Raw genomic sequence first — 27,128 nt, forward strand, 5'->3', positions numbered from 1 at the left:
GGATTCTCCGTATTGCAGTAACAGCTACGCTTCCATCTGTATGTCATTCCATTTATCGGGTGCGACTTTGTCTGTATTATTTTTACCTGACAGCGATATCTTCCCTCGCTCGTGAGATATTCGGCATTAGGATACTTTTCCGCTTCTTAAACACCTGTCACGTGAAAATGGTCCCGTTTTCGACTCATGTTCATTAAATATGTTTTGCTTAATTTGCTATCAATTCCTCCAGTCGGAGTATTATCTTACCTACAAATATACTGACTACTATTAACTTAATATGTTATTTTATACAAATCGCTAGTCATTTGGTATCAACAGATTTAACGTAACCAAAGTCCGTCTTTCGAATTTGAAGAGCTTCTCTCGCGCATTTGAAATCGAAGCGATGGCTGGGCTACGTCATGACTTATGAAAACCCGGCAGACAAGCCAACAAAGTTATCTCCTGTAAACGTAAAACAGATGGCACGATGGGGGAAAGGGAAGTGGAAAGGAAGATTATTCAGACCTAGTCAAAAAAAAAAAAAAAAAAAGATCAGTTCCAGTCACATGTTCATTACCATTTATAACAGGGGTTTTCAAATTGAGCGGCGCGCCACCCTGAGGAGGCGCGGAAGGTTGTAAGTTGAAGCGCGAGGACTTTAAAAAAAAATATCCTACAAATGAACATATTTATAATGCAACATGCATACTTAAGTCTTCATCCTTCTTCTTTAGTAATACATAGTGGGTTAAGCCTCTGTGTCACCTCTGTTCCACATAGATCAGAGATTATCCTTTCACCTTTGGCTTAAACGTGTATAATGCTTGTTAGATGGCCACTAGCGATCTTCTATTTATCTCTGTAGAATAGTATGTCTTCTCAACACAACTTTATGTCCAATTTGAGAAGTAGTTTCCAGAGGACACACGGCACAACTGGGTCATGAACCCACTCAACGTAGATAATCCAACAAATCTTACCACCCGAGAAACTTATTGATCTCTCTTGAGACAGCACATTGAAGACCAAGTTCCTCTTTACATCGTTGCCTGAATTTTGGAGCTCAGTGAAGAATGAGTAATCCGGAATTAAGTAAGAAGGCCTTGCGAGTGCTCCTTCCTTTTGCAAATTCCTATCTCTGCGAAACCGGATTTTCAGCCATAGTGGTGATCAAAACCAAATATAGGTCAAAACTAAATCTCCAGAAAGAGATGCGTCTTGCAATTTCAAAATATGTGCCGAGATTTAATAAATGGTGTGACTCAAAACAAGCTCATACATCCCATTGACTTTGTTCAGCATTAAATGTGTCGGGTTTTGTTACGTAAATTCTCTCTCTGCTCGTATTTTTCAACTTTAACATAAATATCTGACTTACCACAATTTGTAATTATTATTAACACCGGCTAATAACATTGAAAGAGGTGTAGTCAGTGTGTATAATGTCGATGAGATCTCCTGTGTTAATGAGATATTTCCATTAGTGATTAATAAATGAAACGTAGTTTATCATAATGATAGTCTTTCTTTTAGGGACACATGTATTTAGGTTATTGACACATTTCATTTTTGACAGGGGAGGCGTGTTCAGACTTTGGTGGTTGAGAGCAGCCTGCTTTATAAGATTTCTTTCGGAATGAATTGATCAGCCACATTACAATTTTCTATAGCTATTTATTAAAATTGGTATTTATCTTTACATTACACAAGAAACTACGTTGAAGGGGTATCATTCATCTAAATGGGAATAATAGAGTTTATAAATGAGAACCCACTTTTGAACTTCATTTTACAGATTTTACGAAAGGGTAAATTATTTTTTTGTTTGTTTGTTTGTTCAATAAGGTAATTCAGTACACTATGTGTTACACATGTAAAATCAAATTGTTTTAATTTGTTTGTAATATAAAAGAACATTTCTATATTTGCATATTTGTTAATTTTTACAGAGTGTGGAATATCAAGATGTACTTAAATGTTTCTTCGTCAATCACACTGCATTCTTTCCATACATACGTACGAAGCCATACCCCTTCAATTGACACTGTTTTAGATCACATCAATGCAGATATAATTAAACTGGATGACGATGAAACTAAAATGCTTGTTGCTCACCAGAAAGAATTGGTGGAAATGATATTTAAAACCATGAAAGAAGTGGAGCCATTGTTTGATCATCTTTCACCGTTTATCTACTTGACTGGAAGTTATTATTGTAGAGAGAGATAGTACTAGATAGATAGAGTAGATATATATTGTAGAGATAGGTAGATAGATAGATAGATAGATAGATAGATAGATAGAGAGAGAGAGAGAGAGAGAGAGAGAGAACTGGTTGTATAAAAAAATAGAATAGCCCCACTGGTTATAATTTGATAACTTGCCAAAACCAGTACTCTAATAGGTTAATTTGTTGTTGAACTATTAGGAAAAGAAATTTTGTCAATTGAAAAATACTTTCTTTCGTGACAGTACCTAATACTTTCCGAAGTCATGTGAGGGCGGCATAATCGCAAGTTCTTCTTCACAATCTTTTCCCTATCATTCGCCGATACTCGTTGTATTATGACATCCATTTTCTCTGTATTTCACCAGCACCACCCCTGTCATTTCTTTTTTATTGCACATTTTGTCTTTGTTGCTTAATTTATGACGGTCAGTGTATATTCGTAGCATGTATAGCTATTCATAGTATACTCTTCCTGTTTTATTTATTTATTATTTTTTTTTTAAATAGCGTATCTTTACAAAAAACTTTCTCTAGAAATCTCTTGTCTTCAATGAGTGATGATTTCAAAGGATGGCCAAGAAGGAAATTAACTTCTGCCGGAGGTATAGCATTCTTCTGCGACATTTCTCTGATGCTGCCCAACCTAGGTTACCACTATTTTCGTAGTACTATTTTTATACTTTCATCCACTGGCAACCATGTGACAACGTGTGACCTTATTGCGCAATACAATATCTCGGGATAACACCGAGATTACAGTGTGTGGAAGCAGAAGTTTGAATATTATTTCCCTTAAGTTTTAATCAAAAACAATACAGTGCACTTGCTTGTGTGAATTTCGGAACTCTGTAAATTATCAGTTATTTGTGATACGTGAAGTCGATGGTAGTAGTTCTTCAGCATTCAAGCAAGGTATGAACTTACAACAAATAAATATTTTTCTACTAATGTCACAATAGAACAATTGCTATGGGTTTTTATTGCAACTCTCTAGCTTTATCTACCTAGGATTAACACTCGTTCCGATAATCTGGTAGAAAATGCCCTGCGTCTCGATGTGGTTCTGTCGGGACTTTAGAATGTCCTCACTTTCATTATTGTTGTATTAAAGTATTGGGGTGCGTTAACCATGTCTAGACATAAGCTAGGTTATGTATATTATGTATTGTAAATTGGTCAATTGTATTGTATATGTATTGTATTGTAATTATGTATTGTAATATATATAGCCTATCTGTTTTAAATTGTCTTGTTTTCCCTTTGTCAATTGTAAATGTCAGGTCTTAACTAGAAATGCTGTTGGTAAACGCTTCAGGTACACTCATGTCCAAAAATATTGTCGCATCTCTATAAATATGTTGTTGAAGGAATATAATTTGATAACGAATTCGCCCGGTATTTCTTATAATGTTAGTATATGTATAATCGGCAAAGACATGTATGTGGCAAATTTCATGTCAAAAGAGCAGTAAATAAGAACAATAAAATGAAAATAAAATTTTCTTCTCCATTTAGCAACATTTTGTTTTACTCGTTTTAATTTTCGTATTTATAATTCTTTTCCTAAGAAATTTACCATAAATATACATTTCCCGATTATACACATAGTACCAGTATTAAAATCACCCTGCAAAATCATTATCAAATTATATTCTTACAAGAAGACAGTTATAGATATGCGACAATCATTTTGGACATGAGTGTACATCCCCGCCTCACTATTTGCTGCACGAAGTGTCAGTTCGTTTAGTTTTGGCAAGTTACAACCGTATTTAGGAATGCGCGAGAGACGAATCGAGACAGAATTTTCCTGACAAAATTCGAGTCGAGACACAGCTCTTCCAATAGAAAAATATATATAGTTTTCGAGTCGATACCACTTTTAGAGCACATTTTCGAGACGAGACAGTCTCAAATCTTGTCTTGTGCGCATTTTCTACATCAGGGGTTTCCAAACTGTGCGGCGCGCCTCCCTGAGGAGGCGCCGAAGGCTGTCAAGGGAGGCACGAGATTTTTTAAAAGAAAAGATCCTATAAAGGAACATATTTATAATGCAACATGCACACTTAAGTTTTCATCCTTCTTCTTTAGTAATACATAGTGGACGAAGCCTTTGTATCACCTCTGTTCTACATACATCAGAGATTATCCTTTCACCTTTGGCTTAAACGTGTATAACACTTGTTAGATGGCTACTAACTATCTTCTACTTTATCTCTGTAGAATTGTGTGTCTTCTTAAACGTCTTTGGAATATCGACGCTATGAGAACTGAATTTTTCTTTCTCTTAATTTTGTGTTATAATTTTTGAGACGATTCTTGAGTTTTAATCTTTTCTAAAGAACTACCGCTATTCACAAATGGTCTTATTTGTTTTATTTTCATTAGTCGAAGCCATCTTGCATCTTGCCATTTCAAAATATGTTCCGAGATTAATAAATTGTGTGACTCAAAACAAGCTCATACATCCCATTGACTTTGCTCAGTATTTAAATGTGTCGGTGTTTATCATTTAAATTCCCTATCTGCTTGTATTTTTCAATTTTAACATAAATATCTGATTTATATAGTCTGATACATAATTATTAACACCGGCTAAGAACATTAAAAGGTGTAGTCAGTGTCTACAATGTAGATCACCTGTATTAATGAGTTATTTCCATTAGTGATTAATAAATGAAACATAGTTTATCATAGTGATAGTCTTTTATTTATTTATTTATTTATTTTAGGGATACATGTATTTATGTTGTGACACATTTCATTTTTGACAGGGGAGACGCGTTCAGAGTTTGGTGTTTGAGGGGAGCCTCAAGTTTGAAAACCTCTGTTCTACATGCTTACATTTTCAAAAACAATGGTAGAGCCCTAACTTCTAGTGAGATGGAAGAGAAGGCCATGCGTGCTTGTTGCGGGCAACTCCGTTTTATTAGCTCATGTGGTTCGGATTCCACGTTAATCAGTAGGTCCACGTCTCATATTGCCTCGCTGCTGAACGGGACGTAAAACTCAAAATCAATCAATCAATCAATCTGTTTTATTAGGTTCTTTCTCGTGATTATTACATTATTACATTTTTTTCTGCCTTTAGTTGTGTAGTTCATGAACGATTCAATGAACATGATTGAATATGGTGTGTTTCAGAAATGAATTAATTCTTACGATCCCTAAGTGAATTATTTGCCGTGTTCGAAATGACTAAATTATATGAATCGCTAAAGAGTAAGGGTGCATTCACACCAACCATGAACATCTACCCTCTGACGTTGACATTTTAAAAAAATGTATTTTGAATACCGTATATGTATGTCTACACATATAAGTGACTGCGGTTCTGACGGCCGCCATCAGTATAGTTTGTCATTGCTTAGGTCAGTGATAGCCAAATGGTGTCCTACGGGCCGGACCGGTCCGGAAATAAGAGTCAAAATATATGATTTGTTCATATTTGTTACTTCATGCATAACAAGAAGAATGTAGCTGCCATAATAACTTGGATCGAGGTTTGACTTTTTAACTCTGAAAATTTGGTCCCCAAGTCAATTCTTCAAGGTGGGGTCTTTGGTACCGGTCCGATGTTTAGAAAAATACAGTTCTCACAGAGTTACTTTCAAATGTTAGTAGCTCAGAACTTGGTTAGTCTAGATACATGAATCAAGTAAAAAAATCTTGACACGTCGGGTAGATTTAAGGATACGGTGATAATGAAAATGAATGAAAATGGTGGAATAAAAAAAATGGAGAAAACCTACGTACATGCTATGTGTTCACCAGAAAGCCCGCTTACTGCCAGCCAGGATAGGGAGATAGTTTTCTTTAATTTAGTGTATTAAATATTTTATTTTCCATTTTTGCAAACGAGAATATGCACCAGTTTGTTACATATTTCTAACAGGGGTGTCACTTAGGGGGCAGGAGGGGCAATTGCCTCTCTAAGAGTTTGAGGAATACATATACTTTAATCGATTGTCTACAAACATACTAGTATAAAACGTGTTAAAGTCTTATGTCGGTGGTGCTCTTGCTTCCCACAAGCGAAGTCTGAAATGACGCCCCTGATTTCTAAACGCTTTGTTTGAAATAATTATGATCTTTCATTCAGTTTGCATCTGTATCTGCAAAGATGTAATCCCATATTTTACCATCGTTAGCACACTTACCTTTGAAGCGCGTGGATTCCTCCGATTCTTGGTGCGTGCACAACATAAAGTATGTTGATCCAACATTGCGAAACAGTTGAGGAATGCTAGCATTTTAACAGAAGTTTTGAAGTCAAAAGAAACAACAATACCAGTCAATGGGCTGATCATACACTAATTAACTAACTAACTCAATATGGACTATGGAACCCGGACGTTCAATGCCGCATTCACAAAAGATCTTTATTGACTTCTGTCATTAGCCTTCTGGGTACGGTACAGTTTCTATTTTGCATTCCTATTTCTGCAAGATACATCTTTATATTGTCATCCCGTCGGCTACTGTTACATTCTAATGGTCCTTTGCCGCTTGGGTTTCCAGTTCAAATTTTCAAAGCGTTTCTATTTTCTTCCATTCTGCCTATAAGACCTGCCTACCTGAACCTCCTAGATTTAATGACCCTAACAATATTAGATTTTCAAACATTGACCACACACTACTCAACAGAAAGCTGTATGGCCAACCATACTACAATGGGTTGTAATTCCAAAGCGTCTAATTCAGTACTTACCATTTAATTATTTTTGGTTTTACTTCACAAGGACTATGGGTAGTCTTACCCCTTTTTATTTGAGATCAGCACTCGGTTCCCGGTAATATTTCTGACCTGGACTGCATTTCGATGCACCTTAATTCAAATAGTCCCCAGTGGTCTCATTATGTAGGTAAATTAGGACATGGACAAAATGGGTTTTTAAAAACCGGATAAACCGGTCTATAAAAACCGGTTCGGTTTTTCACCGCAACCAGTCTCGGTTTTCTCCAAAACCTGTTACATTTTAATCGAAACTGGTTTCGGTGAACGGAGAACAACGAAACACTATTCTGGTCAGAAATAGAACCAGTTTCGGAAAGACAACCAGTTTTGAAGAAAACCGAAACCTGATCCGTTGAAATCCGAACTGGTTTTGGAGAAAAACTGTTCTTTTGAAAATTTTCAAAAACCGGTTTTGATTTTCCTGAAAACCGAAAAACCATTTTTTTTGCCCATCACTAGTAAATATATCAAATTTTGCCCCCATCAGTATTCGAATAGGTACGTACGCGACGTATTTCGTCACACAAATACTAAAGACAGTTTTAAAACTCAAGCAATTCGTAAATTATGGTTGATTGTCGAACTGAAAGCCTATTTATTAAAATAGACTGATAGATTAGTTTGATTGAAATTGAAGTTGGTCTCTGAAATTGAAGTTGGTCTCCAAGGTTATTTGAAGATTCCGAAGAAAATAAAATTTCTGGTTTTATATTCCATAGTTGTACCCTGTACGCTAAAAGTGACGATTGAATAATGAAGGTCAATTATTATGACATAATTGGTGGACTATAATGTGGGAGCAAACAGGAGAACCCCGAGAAAACCCACGGTCACGATGTCCATCACAATGGACTGGAGTCAAACCAGGGCCGTATCCACGGAAGGACCATATGGGGGTCTGGCCTACCCCCAAAATTTTTACTGCCCCCTAAAATGTTTACGGTTGACTTGCAAATGAATTATAATATGGTGATGAACTATTATATGATTGGATCGGGCCCCTCCTAACTTCTGCTGGCTTCTCTACATTTTTGGGCTAGCCACGGGCCTGAGTCGAACTAGTGACCTCATCTATCTAGGGTTGCCAACTGGCCGGTATTTCACCGGCCTGGCCGGAAATATTGCTATGATTTTGATTAACCCTTAAGCAGGTGCGTTGAGGTATAACGTACTCCACTCTTAGTCATTGTAATGTAGCATCATTGTTTCTTTAGGATTTCAACTGCTATTCGAGGTATTTGTATTATCATAGTTTATATATGATATACTATGACTGCATTAGTAGTTTAAAGATGATTCGGCATATGATCGCTAACCTACATGAAAATAAACATATGGAGAATAATACACCCCACGCGCCTGTTAACGTTACGGGAATTGACGCTCCTGCTTAAGGGTTAAGGCCAGTGACCAGTGCAAATTTCTTACCAGCTCCATTATGACCGGTATTTTGAAATCTGTAATCCAGAAAAAAAAAAAAAAACGAATGTCGAAATTCTTGAACAGTGCCTTTGCAAATACAAATTTCCGTTATATTGTACATTAAACGATATTTTGTTTAATCTATGACAGTTTCTTTTCATTTATCTATTATATAAAAGAGAACGCACAAATCCTTTGTTAGCTCATCACGCTAATACGGCTGAACCAATTTCTTTCATTTTTGGGGGGTTATTAGGATTTGGACCCTAGATGGTTTTTATTATATCACTTTAATTTTTAATTACCAGTGTCTTGAGATAATTGACCATTCAAGTGTCCATAACGTACAAATCCTTTGTTAGTTCATCATAGGTATAAAAATAAACGTATTTATATGCAACCCGCATGACCGTGTCACTCGGCGGGTTAACATAAATGACAGGCGCTATAATGTTAACATTTACTGCAATTTGAAAGCGAAAAAGTAAAAATTATCTAAGTAACAAAGTTTATTGCGTTCCGGGGTGACCGCAGCGAAGCGGGGCGGGTTAACATAAATGACAGGCGATATAATGTTAACATTTACTGCAATCTTCTATGGTTTTTATCATATCACTTGAAAGCGAAAAAGTAAAAATTATCTAAGTAACAAAGTTTATTGCGTTCCGGGGTGACCCCAGCGAAGCGGGGTGAACGCTGCTAGTTTAATATAAGAAATTTGATAACAATTAGATTTTATTGTGAAACGTTTTTAACAATAGAGAGAGAAGTGTGTATAATTTATCATGTAATTGTGCGACGTTATAGCGATAAAATTAAATTGTCCGTCGATTGTTGGCAAATAACTCTTAGGCATTTTGTCAGTACTTTTTTTTTTTTTTGCATTGTTTAGTTTCACGTCCCCAACTTTGCATATGACAACTTTCCTTAAACTTCCAACTTCCTTCCGTAGGACTACTTAAAGAAAGAGATTGCCTCCCGTATAACGCTGTAGCACCCCATTGCGAACAATAATGATATTGATATATGTTGTAGCGCGATCAATTCTGCGTACGTTAATACCAAATGTAAGTACGATGACCATCTGGATCATACCTAAAAATCGGTTTGAATTAACATGGCGGTCTATGGGAGGAGCGAAAAAAAAGTAGGTTTTTTACGATATTAGGTACGTGAACATCGGAAATGTTTAACAAAAAAAACTAAAAATAAGAAACTATGGACAAAGAGCTTTCTGAAAATGTATATCTTATTATCTGGAGAAAATCACATGACATGAAAATCGGTAGCCGAAAAAATGTATATGTACAGTTCTTTTTTTATATTTACATATTTTTTATAGTTGCATGACTTTTTTTTAAATTTTATTTCTGTTTTTTGGATTTTCGTTTTTTATGTTTTTTTATTTTCGTATTTTATGTTTGTTTTTTTATTTTCGTAGTTTATTACTTTTGTGTGGATTGTCTTATTTTTTGTCGTTTTTTGGTTTGTTTTTCTTTATCTACACTATTTACATCCCAGGTTCATCGTCAGGTTCATATGGTGGCATTGCACTTCCGTCGAAGTGCCTATTTAGGAAGTCTGAAGGAGCGTGTATCGTTTCGTCAGTGTGTCTATAGTACCCGAGATACCATATTATTGCCATTACATGTGCGCAGCAACCTGTAGTTCTTGCACCGTTGTTGCAAGTACAGTAGTGTGCTTTGATGGCTTTGTGTCCATCTGAGTCCAAGTCTCACAGAATGTACAGCATGTACTGCTTACTGCTCCAATGACGCGATTGCATTTTGCCTCTTACAAGCATTGGAATTGCTGGCATATGTTCGGCATAGTCAGGATGATGATCGAGAACTCATATTCTCCATTGAACGCGTGGCCGAAGTAGTATAACTTGGCTAGACTTTTGATGTATGTCGAGCCTAGTTCGTTCATGTCTCGTTCACTCAACTCCGGAAATGCTGGTATTTCATCAGCTGTCATCTTTTGGAACGCTGCTCTCACTTTGTTCATCGGCTGAACTAACGGAGCTAGCCAGTTGCGTTCATTGATTAAGCTAAGTAGCTTCTGAGCCGCCTGAGCTTCGTTCTTTCTGTATCTTCTCTTACCGAACGCGTTGTGCATGGCGACTACAACTGTTGTGTCTCTAAGTAGACTTCGTATCATTCTACTCCTTAACTGTTTAGCCAAGTACTTATATTTTTTAAGGTCTTGATTCCTGTTTTTCGATTACCCAACGGACAGCTGTGCATTCTTTTGATTTATTTACCTGAATGTCATCCAACTATTTATTTCCTTGGTGAGATACGGGTACTTTAACTACAAATCCCTTTTCTTCAAGCTCATTTGCTACATGGGAGAATCCTTGGTCTAGTACGAACACCACCTGTTTTGTACAACATCTTGAACCAGGTTTGATTCATTATCATGCGGAGAACTGTTCCATCTGACGAGTTTCCATCCCAGAAGTCATCGTCCGATTTTCCTAGTACGGACTGTATGTATCCGTTCGGAGCACATATCACCATTGGCTTTACATAATTTCGCTTTTTATGTCCAGAGCATGACATTCTTTGATATCGAAAATTGAGGCTCTTATTTAAGTACAAGTACGTACCATCCCACACCGTTATTATCGATTCATCGTTAGTTCCGTACAATGCATTTGCGAAGATTGATTGGTTATTTTTGATATTAGCTCGAAGAGCATCTGCATCTTCTTGTGTTTCTATTTTTACACTGATATGTTTTGGAACGAAGTTCATCCACATTGACTGACGAGCATTCTGAATACATCTATATACACGAGCCTTATCCATTTTATATTTTAGTCCAAGTGATCTTTGGGATTCACCATCGTACAACATTGTCAGATATACTCCAAGCTCTATCTTATTGCATTTTGATTGTCTAAGTCACCAAACTGAGCTCGTAACATTTAGTTCTACCTGTAGCTAGTAACATTTCCACATCTGACATTTTTGAGAAGGGATCGTTTGCCTTCTCATGTACTGAACTACCGATTCTTAGTCCTGTGATGAGGTTTACCCATTCATTTACTGGCAGCTCTGAGTCCTCACTGATATTGTGTTGAACCACTTTTCCAAGTGCTTCTTGCTTGCAGTTGTCATCTTTTTCGAAGTTATCACGACAGAACCTTGTACCGATAGGAACGACTATGGCCTTTTCAACCATGACTTGGTTTATTGCCTCTTTTGTCACGTTTCGTAGCGGTTTTCCCTTACACCCTAGTAAGCACTTCGATTTCGTCTTTGATGTTCTAGAGAATGGTAGCTTTACAGTTTTCTCTTCTTCCTTTTCATCCGCACTAACCACATCGTCACTATTCCAATTTGTGTCCGATCCAGTGCCTGACTCCGAACTGGGTTCTATTTCCGAACCTGCACTTGAACCTGATTTGGAAGCTGATCTCGATCGGCTTCGAATATTGTCTCTTCTATACATTTTCATAGCACACGAATTACAGAACCACTGTCCATTCAAAATTCGCTTTTGTGCACATTTTAGCTTATCGATACGTTTATTACAATTAGCACAATGCATGTTTGATGATGATGGCACGATCGTTGACCGCGAAGCTTCCTCGGTGCCTTCCGGATATGCGGGGTTTGACCTCTGTCGATGATAGCGACTCATGGTCGCGCGCCGTCGGAACTGCCCCGAGCGGCCACGCCCATGCTCCATGTTCTGCACGTGTGCCACGGCAGGAAGTCAGTCCCGTTAAATGCTCAATCGTTACTCATCGATGCATAATGGCCCCGCCTGTGAGCGAGTAGTTACTCGTACATTTTTTGGACCGGATACTTCGTATCCGATTCGGGTTGACCTCGGTCCGCAGACCTCGGTCGGGGAAGGGGAGAAGACCATTTTTACGTGTCTACAACACAGCCAACTGAGCCAAGGTCACTCACCAAATATTCGTATATTCTCTATATACCTTATACTGCCTCAGTGTATAAGTTCTATAGAAAATATACATTGGGGTGCTGCCTATGGCAAGTGAGGCAATCTCTTTCCTGTAGATGAAGTATACGTTTTTTAAAGAGTAAATTTCATTTTGTAAATCCAAAATTGTCACGTAAACTTTTGTTCACTTGTTTCGATAATTTTAAAGAAGTGGCAGTTACTGGTAAATACAATAAAATGATCAATGCCGATTTCAGTTTCTCATTTTTAGTGAATGTACTAAGGATATGCAGAATATAGATGCTAATGTACTTTTGTCCACAATAGTACATTTCCATCCCATGGATGCGTCCGAACAGAGATACTTCACACTTAAGGAATATAACATAGGGAATTTTAAGGGGATACCGGTAATTTTATTTTCAGAGGAAGTGGCAGCCCTACTTCTACCAGAGGTGAGCACTCCACCACTGAGCCACGATGGTTTGAATCAATGGGGAACGGAAATATCCTCACCATACTTCCCTCCTTTTAAAATAACTCAATGAGAATTTTGAAAAGTAGATCATATAAAACTTAATATTTATTGAATGAACTAGTTTGTTTTCAAGACACTTCATATAGTGCAGAAATTTTGAGTCCCCAAAAGTAATACTTTGTGAACTGTGTACCCAGATCGACCTATAAGAAGTACAGGGTTTTCATAAAGTATGGACGGATTTAATTCGCTTATAATTTACATAAAAATGCTCATATTGAAATCAAATCAAGTGCAAACGGTAGCGAAAGGATTAAATTTTTACCTGTAATCTGCACCAGCTCAGTTCATTCACCGCCACACCTCCAACTGGGCGCGATTTAGGTCCACACATTCGCGTAGGCGGCGCTGGAATTCACTCACTGTTGCAGGCGATGTTGGCGGCCTCCCACTTCGAGGACGGTCCAGGACGCTTCCTGTCTCCAAGAACTTAGCATGCCACTTTCGGATTGCACTCTCAGTCGGTGCCGGCTTTTTGAACTCTTTGATGAACTTTCGGCACACCAGAATTGGTGATTTTAGCTCTGTGTACCACAGAACATATTGCACTTTCTCTTTCACCGACGCCATCTTTGATACGGTAAAAAAAATAGTCTTCTCAGAGGAGTTTTTCATTTATTTATTTCTTTAAAAGACACACACACCAATACAGCTTACAACTTACTTTTAACAGTCAACATTGAAACAACAATGAAAACAACAATGGATGGAATTTGGTAAGGAACTGACCCTTGCCCTCCCTCTCCCTCTCTAAACGTGTTCAGAGTTGCCGCTTATCTAACAGTGTTGCCAACTAAAAATTTAATTCTTCCGCTACCGTTTGCACTTTATTTGATTTCATTATGAGCATTTTTTTTTTTTAATCATAAGCAAATTAAATCCGTCCAGACTTTATGAAAACCCTGTATTTACATCCGGCATCCATCTTCTAACGCAGACAAAATATTCTTTGTATTTTCAATATCTGTATTTTCTTTTTTAGACACCTGCAATTCTGTCGGTCATGATTAATCACATTTATTATGCTATTGTTTAACACATAAGCACACGCGTTAGCGGGGATTCCCTGCATTTGATGAAAAAAAAAAAAAAAGTTATCACAATAGATTTATGCTCGTAGCTGAAACGCCTTGTATCTTCCTAATTTGTTTCCTTCTGTATGTAAATGGCACGCTTAGTTTTCTGTGAACTTTCGTTTTGGAATGACAAAGTTTTGCGGGGAAAAGTCTTCACCGCGTGTGCATGCGTTTCTATTTCAGAGTGGAGTATGAAGAAGAGCAGGAACGGGTTTCAGAACTATTTAAGTCAATAAGAGAAGACGAAGGTAAAGACAGTTGAACCACCATAAATATCCTTTCCTATATCAGATCGTGAAGGTGATGCGGAGTCCGTGTTTAGTGATGTGGATGAACCTACAAACATTAGTTTTCCAGTATAATCTACTTTTGAATACGTAGTTTCAAGTAAGAATAAAGACAGCTTTTAGAAAACAGTATTAAAGGTTACGAGGAGAATAAATTTCTAAAGTGCGGGCAATCCCCGTCACCGCGTGTGCTTACGTTTTAAAAATTTTAGTTTATTTTCTTGCACTTTGAACATTTTTGCAAAAGATTTTTTTTTGGTGCTCGCACAAAAACAATTACGAAACTTCTTGGTGTTTTTAAGAAATAGACACACCAAGGTTAAACTGTATGAAAGTAGGTTATACTGTAGGAAAATTTTCCAAATAAAATACCTTTAAAGTAGAAATCTATTGGTAGTAATTTAAAGAGTGAGGGAATCCCCATACCATGTGTGGTTACGACAAAAAAAAAAAAAAAAAAAAAAAGGATGTGCTTGAGTGTTAAGGAAAAATTTTATGATCGCGAAATGGACGACTAAGTGCTAAAAATAAATGAAATCATTGTTGTCAAATCGGACGATAACCGTACACCATAATATAAAGTTGGGGGCAGGGTGCGAAATCATTTGAAAATGGTGGGGGGGGGAAGAAGTTCACTTATCAACACTAATGCTTCGTGGAGCCTCCAAAAAATTGAAATATTAATGGATTATTATTATTATTATTATTATCAATAATAATAATAATAAATGTTCAAACTAGTCGTCATTGTTATTTAAAAATACTTTAATGTTATTTATTCATTTAACCAAAATTGGTAACTTATCTACTGCATTTAATATACACTTCGGTGCGTATGGTCCAGGGTTAGACTCTCATAGGAACACAGTACCCTTGTGTTTACCATCATATTGAAGACTGCATTCACGAAAATAGCGGTAGAGATCTATAAGTCAGAAATGATAGTCCCTGAGAACCGATGTCCTAACCAAGCATTAGAACTACTAACTTAAAGCGCTCCACCTGGCCAGCCATAGATCCCTATGGGCTGCAGAGTCAGAGTATTTTATTATTATTTATGAAATTCTCGTTTCTTCGCTAAGTACGTAGTGTTTCAGTTTGGTCGTTCAGAAATACGGTCACCTTTGTAAGTCTAAATAATACTATGTATCTATATTGTATTATTAGCAACAATATATTATTATAAATAACAGATATGATTTCAATACAAATACTTGATAGACAACAAAAAGCCGTGTTGCCTCAGTGGTAGAGCGCTCACCTCAGGTGCGTGGGTTCAATGGTTGGATCCTAGTTCGCACCAAATTCTGCTTGTGGTACACAAACAATTGTGTTGGGGTTTCTCGGGGTGCTTCCGTTATCTTAATCCACCATTATAATTCATCTCATCATGACCGTCTTCCTTAGCCTTGGTGAATATTCGTAGGGCGTTAAACTTTAGAAAATAAAAGCACAAACACTATTATACGATTGATCTGCTTATTTAAGTTTAATGACCCTTTTCAGCAGCGAGGCTATGAGATGTGGACTTACAGTTAAAGGTGGAATCCGAATCACGGTAACCGTTCAAATTTTTGTAAAGCGCGCCCACCGGGAATCGAACCCAGGACCCCGTGCACCGAAGATGGTGCGCGTGTGCTAGCCACTAGACCACCGAACAGGGCCACAATAATACAAGTATTGAATGATTGTGTTACTGTATTTATAGACCTAAAATATAGTTTGCAATAACGTATCTTACCTTAGAGAAAAATTTTAAGATTAAACTTTACTTTCGTTCCGTATGTAACAAGAGTTGAACATGTGACGGCCAGAAGAAACCCACGTACGAGCAGCAGTAACAGCATCCCATAATTTTAAAGGAAATCCACTGAGTTTAATTATCAATAAAAATTGCAAGATACTCGCCAACATATGGTTTCTTTCGGAACTTTTAATATGAACAACACTGAATCTACTTTCACAGGCAGCAGTTGATAATGACACAGAACGAACTTCCCGCGTTAAAGCTTGAAGAACTTGAAAATCATTTACCGACTTAGAACTTGACTTGTACTCTCCCATTCTGACACTGTAGAACCCCCGCTTGGTCTAGTGGCTAGTACGCTTGACTTCGGTTAGCGTGGTCCCTGGTTCGATTCCCGGTGGGGTACAGTTGAACGACAAAAGTGGTTCGGATTCCATTATAATCAGTAGGTCCACGTCTCCCTTAGCCTAGCAGGCACAACCGTGGGACGTTAAACTAAATCAAACCAAATCATTCTGACACTGCAGTATCAAGATTCAATCCAAATAATTGAGCTGCTTTATATACCTCTACGTTACCGTATAAACCATTCATGCTATTACGATCTTTATTTTCAAACACTGAAAAGCACTTTAGCACATCATTAAAAGGAAACCTTCTTTCTACTTCGTCTACTAAACCCTGGGTTACCTGCCCCCTTATTTGATCAAACTCACTATCATCACTCCCCGTATCAGATGCTTGTCTGCAGTGCATTAAATACTTATCTTTACAAAAACTTTGGTAGACATCATCTTTCATAAGCATTTCTCTCAGAGCTTGGATTGTAGATTCAATTTTTTCTCTATTTCATTGTACGGAACTGCTTCCTTTTGCATCGTTTTACTAATATTGGATAGAATGGACGCAATATCCAGAAGAAAACCGAGCAATAGATTTTTTTGTGGTAAAAACCACTCAGTTTAAAACTGTCTCTGTTGAAATGGTCAGTATTTTGATACTCAAAAAGTAGGAATTGCATTATACAAGAAAAATATGTAAAGACTGCCAATAATGCATCCTTCTCATTTGAAATCCAACGTATGTGAAACAATCTTTTGATTTTCAGCAGTCCTGCAGCATCTGTGACTGTCGCGATACTTTTAAGATTTGCAGCTGTAGATGACTTACTGAACACTTTGGAAAGTTCGCCTGATAAACATTCAAAGTTGTGAACAGCATTCACAACACCAAAAACTCTTTCAGAAACAAGATTCATTCGATGTGCCATGCAGTGTACGTTAATTAGGCACGGGTTGACATTTCTTCTAATTTGAGCAGCAACACCTTCGTTTCTCCCAGTAAACACTGCATCCCCGTCCGAACTAAATAAAAAAAAAAGTTTTCTTTAATATTAAATATATCTATGCCATCTTCGGAAAATGCTTGAATAATTTTCTCTTCAAGGGATTTCGCATCGGCATTTTCTACAGGCACTAATTCATAAAAATAACAACAAGGTTTATTTTCTTCGTCCACATATGTTACATATAACAGCAAGTGCTTATCCGCAAACCTGTTCGTCAATGAAATTGAAAAACAGTCTGTTTGTTTGAGAAATTTTACCAATTTTGCATGCAACTGGTACGCTACAGAATAAAGATCATCTCGTCAACAACCGAACAACCGGAAAAGTTAAACACCTGATCCTTTTACAAATAAACTACGTACGTTTTTTAAAAACAGGCATGCATTTAAAATTATTGTCTGAAAATTTTCATTATAGACCTATTTATATTTTCCTATTAAGGTGTCCCCTCCTTATAGATTTTGGTGAGGGGGAAACACAAGTGTAAAAGTTTTGGTGGGGGGAAATCCCTTTCATCCCCCCGGGATTTCGCATCCTGGTTGGGGGTCCCGGGTTCTATTTCCGGTGGGGCCACTCGGTTGAAAAAGTGTAAAAGTTCTTTTCATGCCAACCATCCTGAATGAAATTTTCCTGGGATTTCCTCACTCACACCAGGCAAATGTCGGAGTGGTACCTAACATATAGGTCCCAGGTCGCTTCCTTCCCTTTTCGCGGATAGTGTGCTCGCCGAGGGACGTCATCCCTCGTACGTGACGGGTTAAATGGCCATAAATACCGAAAGCCCAGAAATCTAAATCCTAAATATAAAGATGGATTTTATAGATGTTCGATTCATGTGTATACTTAATTAAGAATGAATTTTTACAGGATGCGAATTACTTAGGGATTTCCGCCCATCAGTCACATTTTAATCCCCCCGAAAGAAACAAACTGAAGCACCCCTGCCCGGATGTTGGTCCCTTCACGTTTCATGTAATTTTAATTTACTAGATGTATATTCCGAAATCAATGACGTAAACTATTTATCTTTGGCCTCTTCTAATTTTATACTCAAAATATAGACTTTCTTTTCCCATGTTTACACCGTCGCACAGTGGGGCCAAACCAGACAATTCTTGACAAAAACCCTAAAAGTGAAGTAAAAGATTGACGCGAAATAATTTGTTTTAATGGAAAAAAATATGAAATTTTAGAGTTTTGCGTCCCACGGTTATGCCGGCTAGGCTAAAGGAGACGATGATAATTAGAAATGAATGAAATGGTGGAATGAAGAAAGTGGGAGCGAGTAAACGGGAGAAACTCACGAGCACGGTGTTTGTCCAGCACAAAGTCCACACGTCGCGAGCTGGGATCGAACCAGGGACCCCAAGCACCGGAGGTGAACGCTCTACCACTAGCCCCTGCGCCCCCGGCAGTGTGTATAAATATTCAGCGGCTGGTAAACATGGTGACACGACCCACGTGTATGTATCATTTTGTATATTTAGAATGTTGATGTGATGTGTGATACTTATTACATAATATCATATTTGGAAAATGCTGTGGTACTGATAGCATATAAACTATGGTCAAACGATATAATGACATTTTAGTAGAAAACGTGGCATATCATGTTTGTGTTTATTAACATGTCGTAGCGGAAACATTGTTCTTACTGTATGCAAAGAAAAAAAAAATGCACATATTTTCACTTTTGGGGAATATAGTGCATGAAAATGTTTTAGGTAAAACGCATTCTGCATGTAGTGCTGTTTTTGAATTGAGTTGGGGCGAATGTGAGAGCAAGTGTTAGGTTATTAGTTGTGTAATCCTCATGCAACACGCACTGACGAAGTTAAATATAAGTCGATTCTGGGAATTTTCCCCCCAGACCTCGTTGTCATATCGAGAAATTGTGATGAGATTATTTTTATGTATTGAAGCGTCCTTACATCATTACCGTCATAACGAATCTGCCACAACTTTGAAATAATTTTGAGAAGCAAGAAATTTTCTTTAATTTTATTATTCTTCAGTTGTTAATTGTATAATTGCACTTTTTTCTTTCACGCGCGAGAATGTAAGCCAATAGTAAATTGCCAAATCAAAGCATATTACCAGCGCGCGTGTTTATGCCGATCATATAATTTATAATATAATTTAGGCGCGAATATAAGGAATATTCCCTTTTGTGATGTAAAACTCTACATTTTGGATGAAATAATGTCGAAATAACATAAACGTTTCAGTCCACGGATTTCCTTTTACACTTTCAAAGACGTGTTCATATAGTGCATCTTGGTACGTGCCACCTAAAAGCGGTGTATTTTTTGTTGTTTGCATGTAATTTATTTTATGTCCAAATCTTTCTTCTGCATATTGAATAAATTATTGTAGCCATTGCACACACCGAACTAATTAGTTTTCTTACAATTTTCTGCTTCATATTGCGCATTCCTACTTTTTCCCAAGAGTTCAGTGCTTTCGCCCCACTGTGCGTCACTCAATTTAAACTATTTTATTGTGTTCTATGGTTTTGGTTTCTTATACGTCCTGTATTTTATGCGATTGTCCCTCATGAAGCTGTCTCCTGGCTTCTTGACATTCTTAGAGAAGTAGAATTGTTCCATAATTTTAGGATTTCCGTTTAACATTCTCATTCTTACGTACGAGAACTAGAAGTTTTAGGTTCAAAATTTTAACTAAAAATGTGGAAAATTTTGGTTTAAAAAGATGCAAAGTTGTAGGGAGGGAAACTGCAAATTTAAAATATAAATATTCATACCAACATTACCAAAATTAGTTAACCATATACAAGGACTCAAAATTCACTAATATATATATATATATATATATATTTAAAAAAAGTCTGTGTAAAGTAAATACCAAAACATAATGTTATTGAAGTCTCAAGGTCAGAAAACTCTTAAAATAAATTTTCTTCTTTTCGTTTGGTATTACTTTCACGTATGCGTACAGTACTAAACGTGAGATATTAATGTTCGTAATCACGAAGATCATTATGAGCAACCTTTATTAAACGAATATTGAAATCTTTGAATAATGCCTTATTACATTGTTCGTAGTTATCTTCGAAACTGGGATATTCTACTTTTTTCGGGGAAGGGGGGAGTTAAAGTGCAGGTGGTACGAGAAATCTTTTCTATTAAGCATTTCTGACGATGCTCTCCCCGATTTAGTATCATTCTTAGATAGTGCATTGTTACATGTGCCCACCATTAAACAAGCTAATGTTACCTGACATGCGAATGTCGAACAAAATGTTACTGTGTAAAATTAGAGTTTTTACCGTATTCTGAAATGCCAGAATGTGGACTCACTCATCTGGCTAACTTGTTATACAAACATTAACTTTTGACAAAGGATCGATAAATTTTTTCTTTGTATTTTCAAATTTGCTTCTAAAACATTATATAAAATATATTTAAATGTATGAAAAATAAACAAACAAGAGTTTTTACACAGCATTGTGTAGACTTTTAACTATTCATGTTTTGCAGTAGATCGTATCTTTTTACAGTTCCTTCTTTACATACAAATATCCAATCATATCATTAGATGTGAAATGTCTGAAATTGAATTGACAATACACTTGAACTTAGAACATATGAACAAATCAGATAATTTCGGAAAATAAATGCAGACGGAATATTTTACTCTCAAAATGTGGTACTCCTTGACGATCAACTTTTCATTTCGCAGTAAATGGATTTCAGGTTTAATTTAGCCTACATGTTTAATCCAGATTTTTAGTTATCTGAACGTGATTAGAATTTATTTAATATTTTTTATTATTACTTGAAATAGTTCTGGTTCTTTTTTACGCTAGAACTAGTTAGACCTAACACTGGTTTGGATTCCACGTTAATCAGTAAGTCCACGTCTCATATAGCCTCGCTGCTGGAAGGGACGTTAAACTCAACTCAACTCAATTTAAACCTGGAGAAAATGACAGGATTCTCAGGCACATGTCCGGTAATATAAAACACACTATACGACGTCCAGTTGTGAACATTGAATGTAGATTTTATGATTCTGAAGCGAAAATGCTAACAGTTTACTTTTGTTGTATCATAGGAGCTGACTTTTAACTTTTTTTACTCATACGCTTCGATACGTATAGGAAAAATCGCTTATTTTTTTAAAACAGACGCAATATATCAGTGGTTTCTAAACTAGAGGACTGTGCCTGAAGGTTTGTAAGAGAATCAAGGGGACACAGGCTATTGAGGTAAAATGAACTGTGAAGTTATTTGTAGACTCCAAAGGGGTCTCTCTTTCTTTTTTCTTTCTTTTTTTGCCACAGCTATCTAAACTTTGTAAACTCAAACTATTCTCTTTCCAGCCTTAGAAAAAAGTAGATGTAAACAAACCCACGTGGCTACTAGTCGGTCGATGACCAGTGATTGGTTGTTGGTCTCGCACTGCACTCACTACCGCAATATAATCCCTAATAAATTAATAATTTATAATAAATATGTCTGAATTTATCCTGCATTTTGTGATAAGAAACTCAATATGTAGGCCTATAATATTTATTTCAGCCATACCTATACTTGGACATATAGTATTTACTGCGCATGCGTATGTGTTCCCGCGCATTTGAAATTGTAGAATGAAGAGTTCCATGGCGACGATGAGTCTCGTGTTATAAAACACAAAAGAGGACAACAGGAACAGAAGCAATCTCGTTTATATAACGATTTGAGAAAATACATATTTCCAGCATAGCAGTTGTTAGTGTCAGTGCGTTAATTATTTACCAACCAACGTAGCCTTACACTTTGTAAATTATGCGATGATACTAAGCTAGCAGACGATCTAGCTGTTCACGTTTCTCGCTTCTGAAGCACTGTGAACCGCGGAGTAATACATTTCGCTTTGTTTACGTATACTTTATTCTAAGGCTGGAAAGATTTATATATATATATATATATATATATATATATATATATATATATATATATATATATATATATATATATATATATATATATATATATTGTTTTTCAATTTCAAATGTATTTAGCAATATTGATCAAAAGAAAGAGATGTAATAATTTGATCACAATTAATCCTCTAAAATCATTTGAGAATAATCTGAATCAAAACACAAACTGATACAACTGTCATATAATTTATACAGACGCTTTTCACTAGGGATGGCCAATTCCGGAATCCGGAAAGTAAAATCGGGAAATCCAGAATTCGGAAGAATTCTGGAATTCACGAAATTCCATAATTTAGAAAAATCCGGATTTTGGAAAAATTTCAGAATTTGGAAAAGTTCGGGAATTTAGAAACTTCCAGAATTCAGAAAAGTCCGATTTCCGTAAAAATCCGCAATTTGGGAAAATTCTCTAATTTAGAAAATTCCGAAATTCAAAAAGTCCGAATTTCGGAAAGATTACGGATTTTTTCTGAATTTCGAAATTTCCTTAATTCCGGAATTTTTCCGAAGTCCGAAATTTCGAATTCAAGAACCTTTCCGAAATCCGGAAAGTGAAATTTCCGATCCCCCAAAATAAATTTTCCGGAATCCGAATTTCCTAAAATTTTAGCCACCGTTAGTTTTTACCCTCTTGTTAAAAAAAAATAATAAAATAAAATAACGGGACTAAACTCGAAGTCATTTAAAGAAATACTTAGAGAAAAATTAGACTCATTTTCAAGTACAGTATACATTATTATTATTATTATTATTATTATTATTATTATTATTATTATTATTATTATTTCAGATAGCATCGTATAATTAAATAGATTATAACTAACTCTATAGCCTGTGGAACCCGGAGACTTATTACCGCATTCACAAAGCTCTCCATTGACTTCTTTAGTCAACTGGATCCAGTTAGGTACTTTTAATTTCTATTTCTGTAAGATCTGTCTTACTATTGTCCTCTTATCTGGGTTTAGGTTTCCCTAATGCAGGGCTGGATTAACCCATCTGAAGGCCCGGGGCTAGAAAAAATATGTGGGCTCTGCTGACTTCACCTGATATATTTCTGTGAAAGTACAGTAGGAAAGTTAAGGGAATGTGTTTCACATTTTTGGTTATATTTTCTTCTAGGTAGCTAGTTGAGATTTTGATCAGAGTGGAGGTCCCTCTGCAGCTGGAGCCCGGGGCTATAGCCCCCACAAACCCCTCCCTTAGTCCAGCCCTGCCCTAATGATCCTTTTCCACTTGGATTTCAGTTAAAAATTTTGATTGTTTCCACTTTCTCCCAACTGTGCCTCTTTGACTTGATTACCTTAACAATGGTTCCAAACGATATAACTTATGCAGTTCCTCATTATTAATTTTTCGCTTTTCCCCATTCCCGCCCCTCTTATATTCGCCTCAGGATTTTATTCTCAAATGTGTTTAGTCTGCGAGCTTCTTCCTGGCTAAGCGGTTTGCGTACGCGCCTTTGGCGAGGGAAACCCGGGTTTGATTCCCGGAGGGAGCTCATGTGATTCGGATTCTACGTTAATCAGTAGGCTCACGTCTCGTATAGCCTCGCTGTTGATCGGAACGTTAAACTCAAAATCAACTCATCAAGTCAAGCTTTTAGTCTGCATTCTTCCCACAAAGTTATCTTCATTGGTAAAACTCACATTAGAAAACATAAGATGTGACTAAAATTTCAAAATTAATTACCAACTCAAAAATGCAATGGGTACTGAGCACCTATTAAAAAATCTCCAATCGGTACTTGAGCACCGGAGTACCCATATACTCGGTGCGTATAATCTTATTTAAGTAGAGGTTCTTTCCCCAAATCAAGTCTTAAAATTTTAGACTCTATATAGTTTATTAGTGTTGTAAAACATCTGTACATTTTATTATAATATGCGTTAAATAATTATTTATTTGTTTTATTACAGGGGTAAAACATGTCAAGATATAGGGCTGGATACTCACGTAGGTACTACGCAAGCAACAGTGATGATAAAAACACAATCGACACAGTTTTAGAGGACATCAATGCAGATATAATTAAATTGGATGACGATGAAACTAAAATGCTTGTTGCTCACCAAAAAGAATTGGTGGACATGATATTTAAAACTATGAAAGAAGTGGAGCCATTGTTTGATCACCTTTCACCGTATATCTACTGGACTGGAAGTTATTACGAAGGTACAAGAGTAGTAAAAGCTAATGAGTTTGATGTAAATTTTGTTCTACGGCTACCAACAAATATTGAGGTGTCACTGAGTGCAGTTCCGGCTTCATACGTAAGATTAAGATTACTTGACGATCTTGAAGAATACGAGGACGATGAAGATTTGAACGAGCTACTTAATTGGATAGGACGTACAAATTGCTTGAAACAAGATGAAGTACGATCCTGGACAAAAGATGTTATTAAAAATTCTGTTGAGGTTTTGAAGAATCGCAGAGATATTTCGAGGAGATCTGTACATATTAAGGAGCATGGTCCCGCATGCACACTGTACGTCTCTATGTCAAACGGTATGAATTACAGTGTTGATATTTCAGTAGTGATTCACATGCCTGCAATATCGTTTTGTGACCGAGAACGAGGAATTATATTTCCCCCTGGTGATTGGCATGCAGTTCCTAAACCTTATAATGATTCTCCAGGTCTTACCTGCTGGCGAACAAGTTTCTCTGAACAAGAAAGGAACATGTTGGGAGATAAACAACACTTAAAGCCCACTTTGCGACTAATAAAAAGGTATCGAGACAAACAAGGGTGGGAACATGATTTACCCAGTTACTTTCTCAAGACATTATTCTTTTGGGAACTGAAACGTCAACATCCGGGCTTCTGGAACAACAGTCTTAGTTTCCTTTTTAGGCATATGTTGGGTATTTTGCTGGATTGCTTGTCTGAAGGTGTTATTGAATATTATTGGGATTCAAGATGTAACTTATTGCAACTAGATGACGCAAAATTAGACATGATGTATCGGAAGCTAAACGCATTTATTAATCGCTTCGATCGACAGAAGGATTCTAACCCAGATTTCATCCGTAGGTACTTGGAGTAATGCAAAGTGTTAAATGTGAACATTGACATAAGGAGCGTTGAAATTTTTCATTATGTGTTGAAACTAACTGAACACAACTTATGAGTAACCGAAATAAGAAGTCAATCATTAACATTATTTTCTATAGAAATAGAAATCATTATAAATGTAAGACATTGTATATAACTTGTTTACTGTAAAGTAAGTGGTGTCAGGCTGAAGTTAAGATAACATTAAAAGCGTAAATCAAATATACTATACAGGTGAGCGTTTCTCTACCGCTGTGTCGCAAATACATGTCAGGTGTGTCGCGACATCGATTAAAATGCCTTGCACGGACCTGTATGAGATCTTTGGTTCTTCAGAAAGCTCTCGAATAATCATTCGCCCGTTTGAGTGAATCATTTGTGCCACTTTTCGCACGTTTTCATCTGTTTTTGACGTTGAAGGACGTCCCGATCATTGCCGGTCTTCAACCGACTCATTTCCAGTATATATATATATATATATATATATATATATATATATATATATATATATATATATATATATATATATATATATATATATATATATATATATATATAAATTTTTCATTGCTACTTTTGAATCACTTATGCCACATCTAAAAAGCCTTCAATCGCACCACTTCATCGCCACACACTAATTTTTAATATTTTGTGAGTTTCTTTGGCAAATTTTTGCAGCTTAAAGCAAAACTCAATGTGACAAATTGTTCTAAATCCATTATGCCCAACACTCTTAGCACGCCCTCAATGAACTAGCTCTGGAAGCCAACTGACGTGTCACAACTCGCTCAAATTCGAAACTGACTCCCCCAAAGGTTCAGGATTATCGGGTTTATTAGTGGAGATGGACAAAGCGTCGGTAGGGCGCTCTGCAATTATATTCACCGTACTTTGTGATCATACCTCGTATTTCTTTTCAAGAAAAAGTTGAAATTCTAAATTTTGTGTCTAAAGAGATTCCGAAATCTGGACATCTTACTGGAAATATATTAAGATAGGAGAACATAAACTTCAGTGATCTTCCAACCGTTGAACACATTAGATTTCTAAACACGTAAAACTTGTTCGTTTTTGTAAGAAAAAAAGATTGGAAGTACGTGCCACCGTACTAAATTTTCTCGCTTTCAACTCAAATTAAATCAAATAATCAATATACTGTATTGATACTGAAATATTCAATCAACTCAAATAATCAATAATACTGTAAAATTGATACTGCAATATTTATTCATGAAATTCTGAAATATTTATTCATGAATAAAATTCATTCGAAGACATTTCATCCCATCAGTATACCGTTCTTTGTGGGTTCTTTAGCTAGAAATGGATTATGCAATATTCTAGGATTAATCGTTAAATATTTGTTGATAAATTACTCAGGAAATCATTATAACTAAGTCACAGGAAGTTATTGAAACGAAACAAACACCGTAAATATCCTTTTTTTTTTAAATAAGTAGGAAAACAAATTAGGTTATAGTGTAGGGTTACTAGTGAAATGCTTATTTATAAAGTATAAACACAATTGTTAGTCGCTTTCGAGAAAATTGTAGTTTTCGATTTTCACCCCTTAAGAAAACTCTCCTTATTTTCGAGTATACGAATAAAGTTCAAATATTACATTTGGAAAATATAATTAAAATTATGAGTTTAAAATTTGACCTTGACACGTTAACGATAACTTCTATGCCTACAGATGGACACCCCCGTGAAGTTAGCGACCAAAAGTTTAATAAATCGATATTTTTTTAGAGTTCTGAGTAGCACTCAAAGAGTTCTAGAGTTCTTGATAGGTTAGACCAATAGTTCTGGGTAAATAAA

The 27,128-nt window shown here is 36.3% G+C and overlaps 1 protein-coding gene across 2 annotated transcripts in view; it reads left to right on the forward strand.

The window, feature by feature from the left end:
* The first annotated feature begins 2,964 nt into the window (after window positions 1-2,964).
* Window positions 2,965-27,128, forward strand: part of LOC145680565 (cyclic GMP-AMP synthase-like receptor) — a 43,868-nt gene continuing 19,704 nt past the window's right edge. The window contains exons 1-2 of one of the 2 annotated variants that reach the window (XM_081751201.1): window positions 2,965-3,127; window positions 24,166-25,763. In XM_081751201.1, coding sequence (XP_081607327.1) covers window positions 24,175-25,299 — 1,125 coding nt within the window. In that variant the 5' untranslated portion in view covers window positions 2,965-3,127; window positions 24,166-24,174 and the 3' untranslated portion in view covers window positions 25,300-25,763. Of the gene's footprint in view, window positions 3,128-24,165; window positions 25,764-27,128 lie in introns of those variants that run through there. The other variant, XM_081751202.1, reaches the window with a different exon arrangement.

Source organism: Thermobia domestica, chromosome 3 (assembly GCF_964235325.1).
Source record: "Thermobia domestica chromosome 3, izTheDome1.hap1.1, whole genome shotgun sequence".
In the NCBI taxonomy this organism is placed as follows: domain Eukaryota; kingdom Metazoa; phylum Arthropoda; class Insecta; order Zygentoma; family Lepismatidae; genus Thermobia; species Thermobia domestica.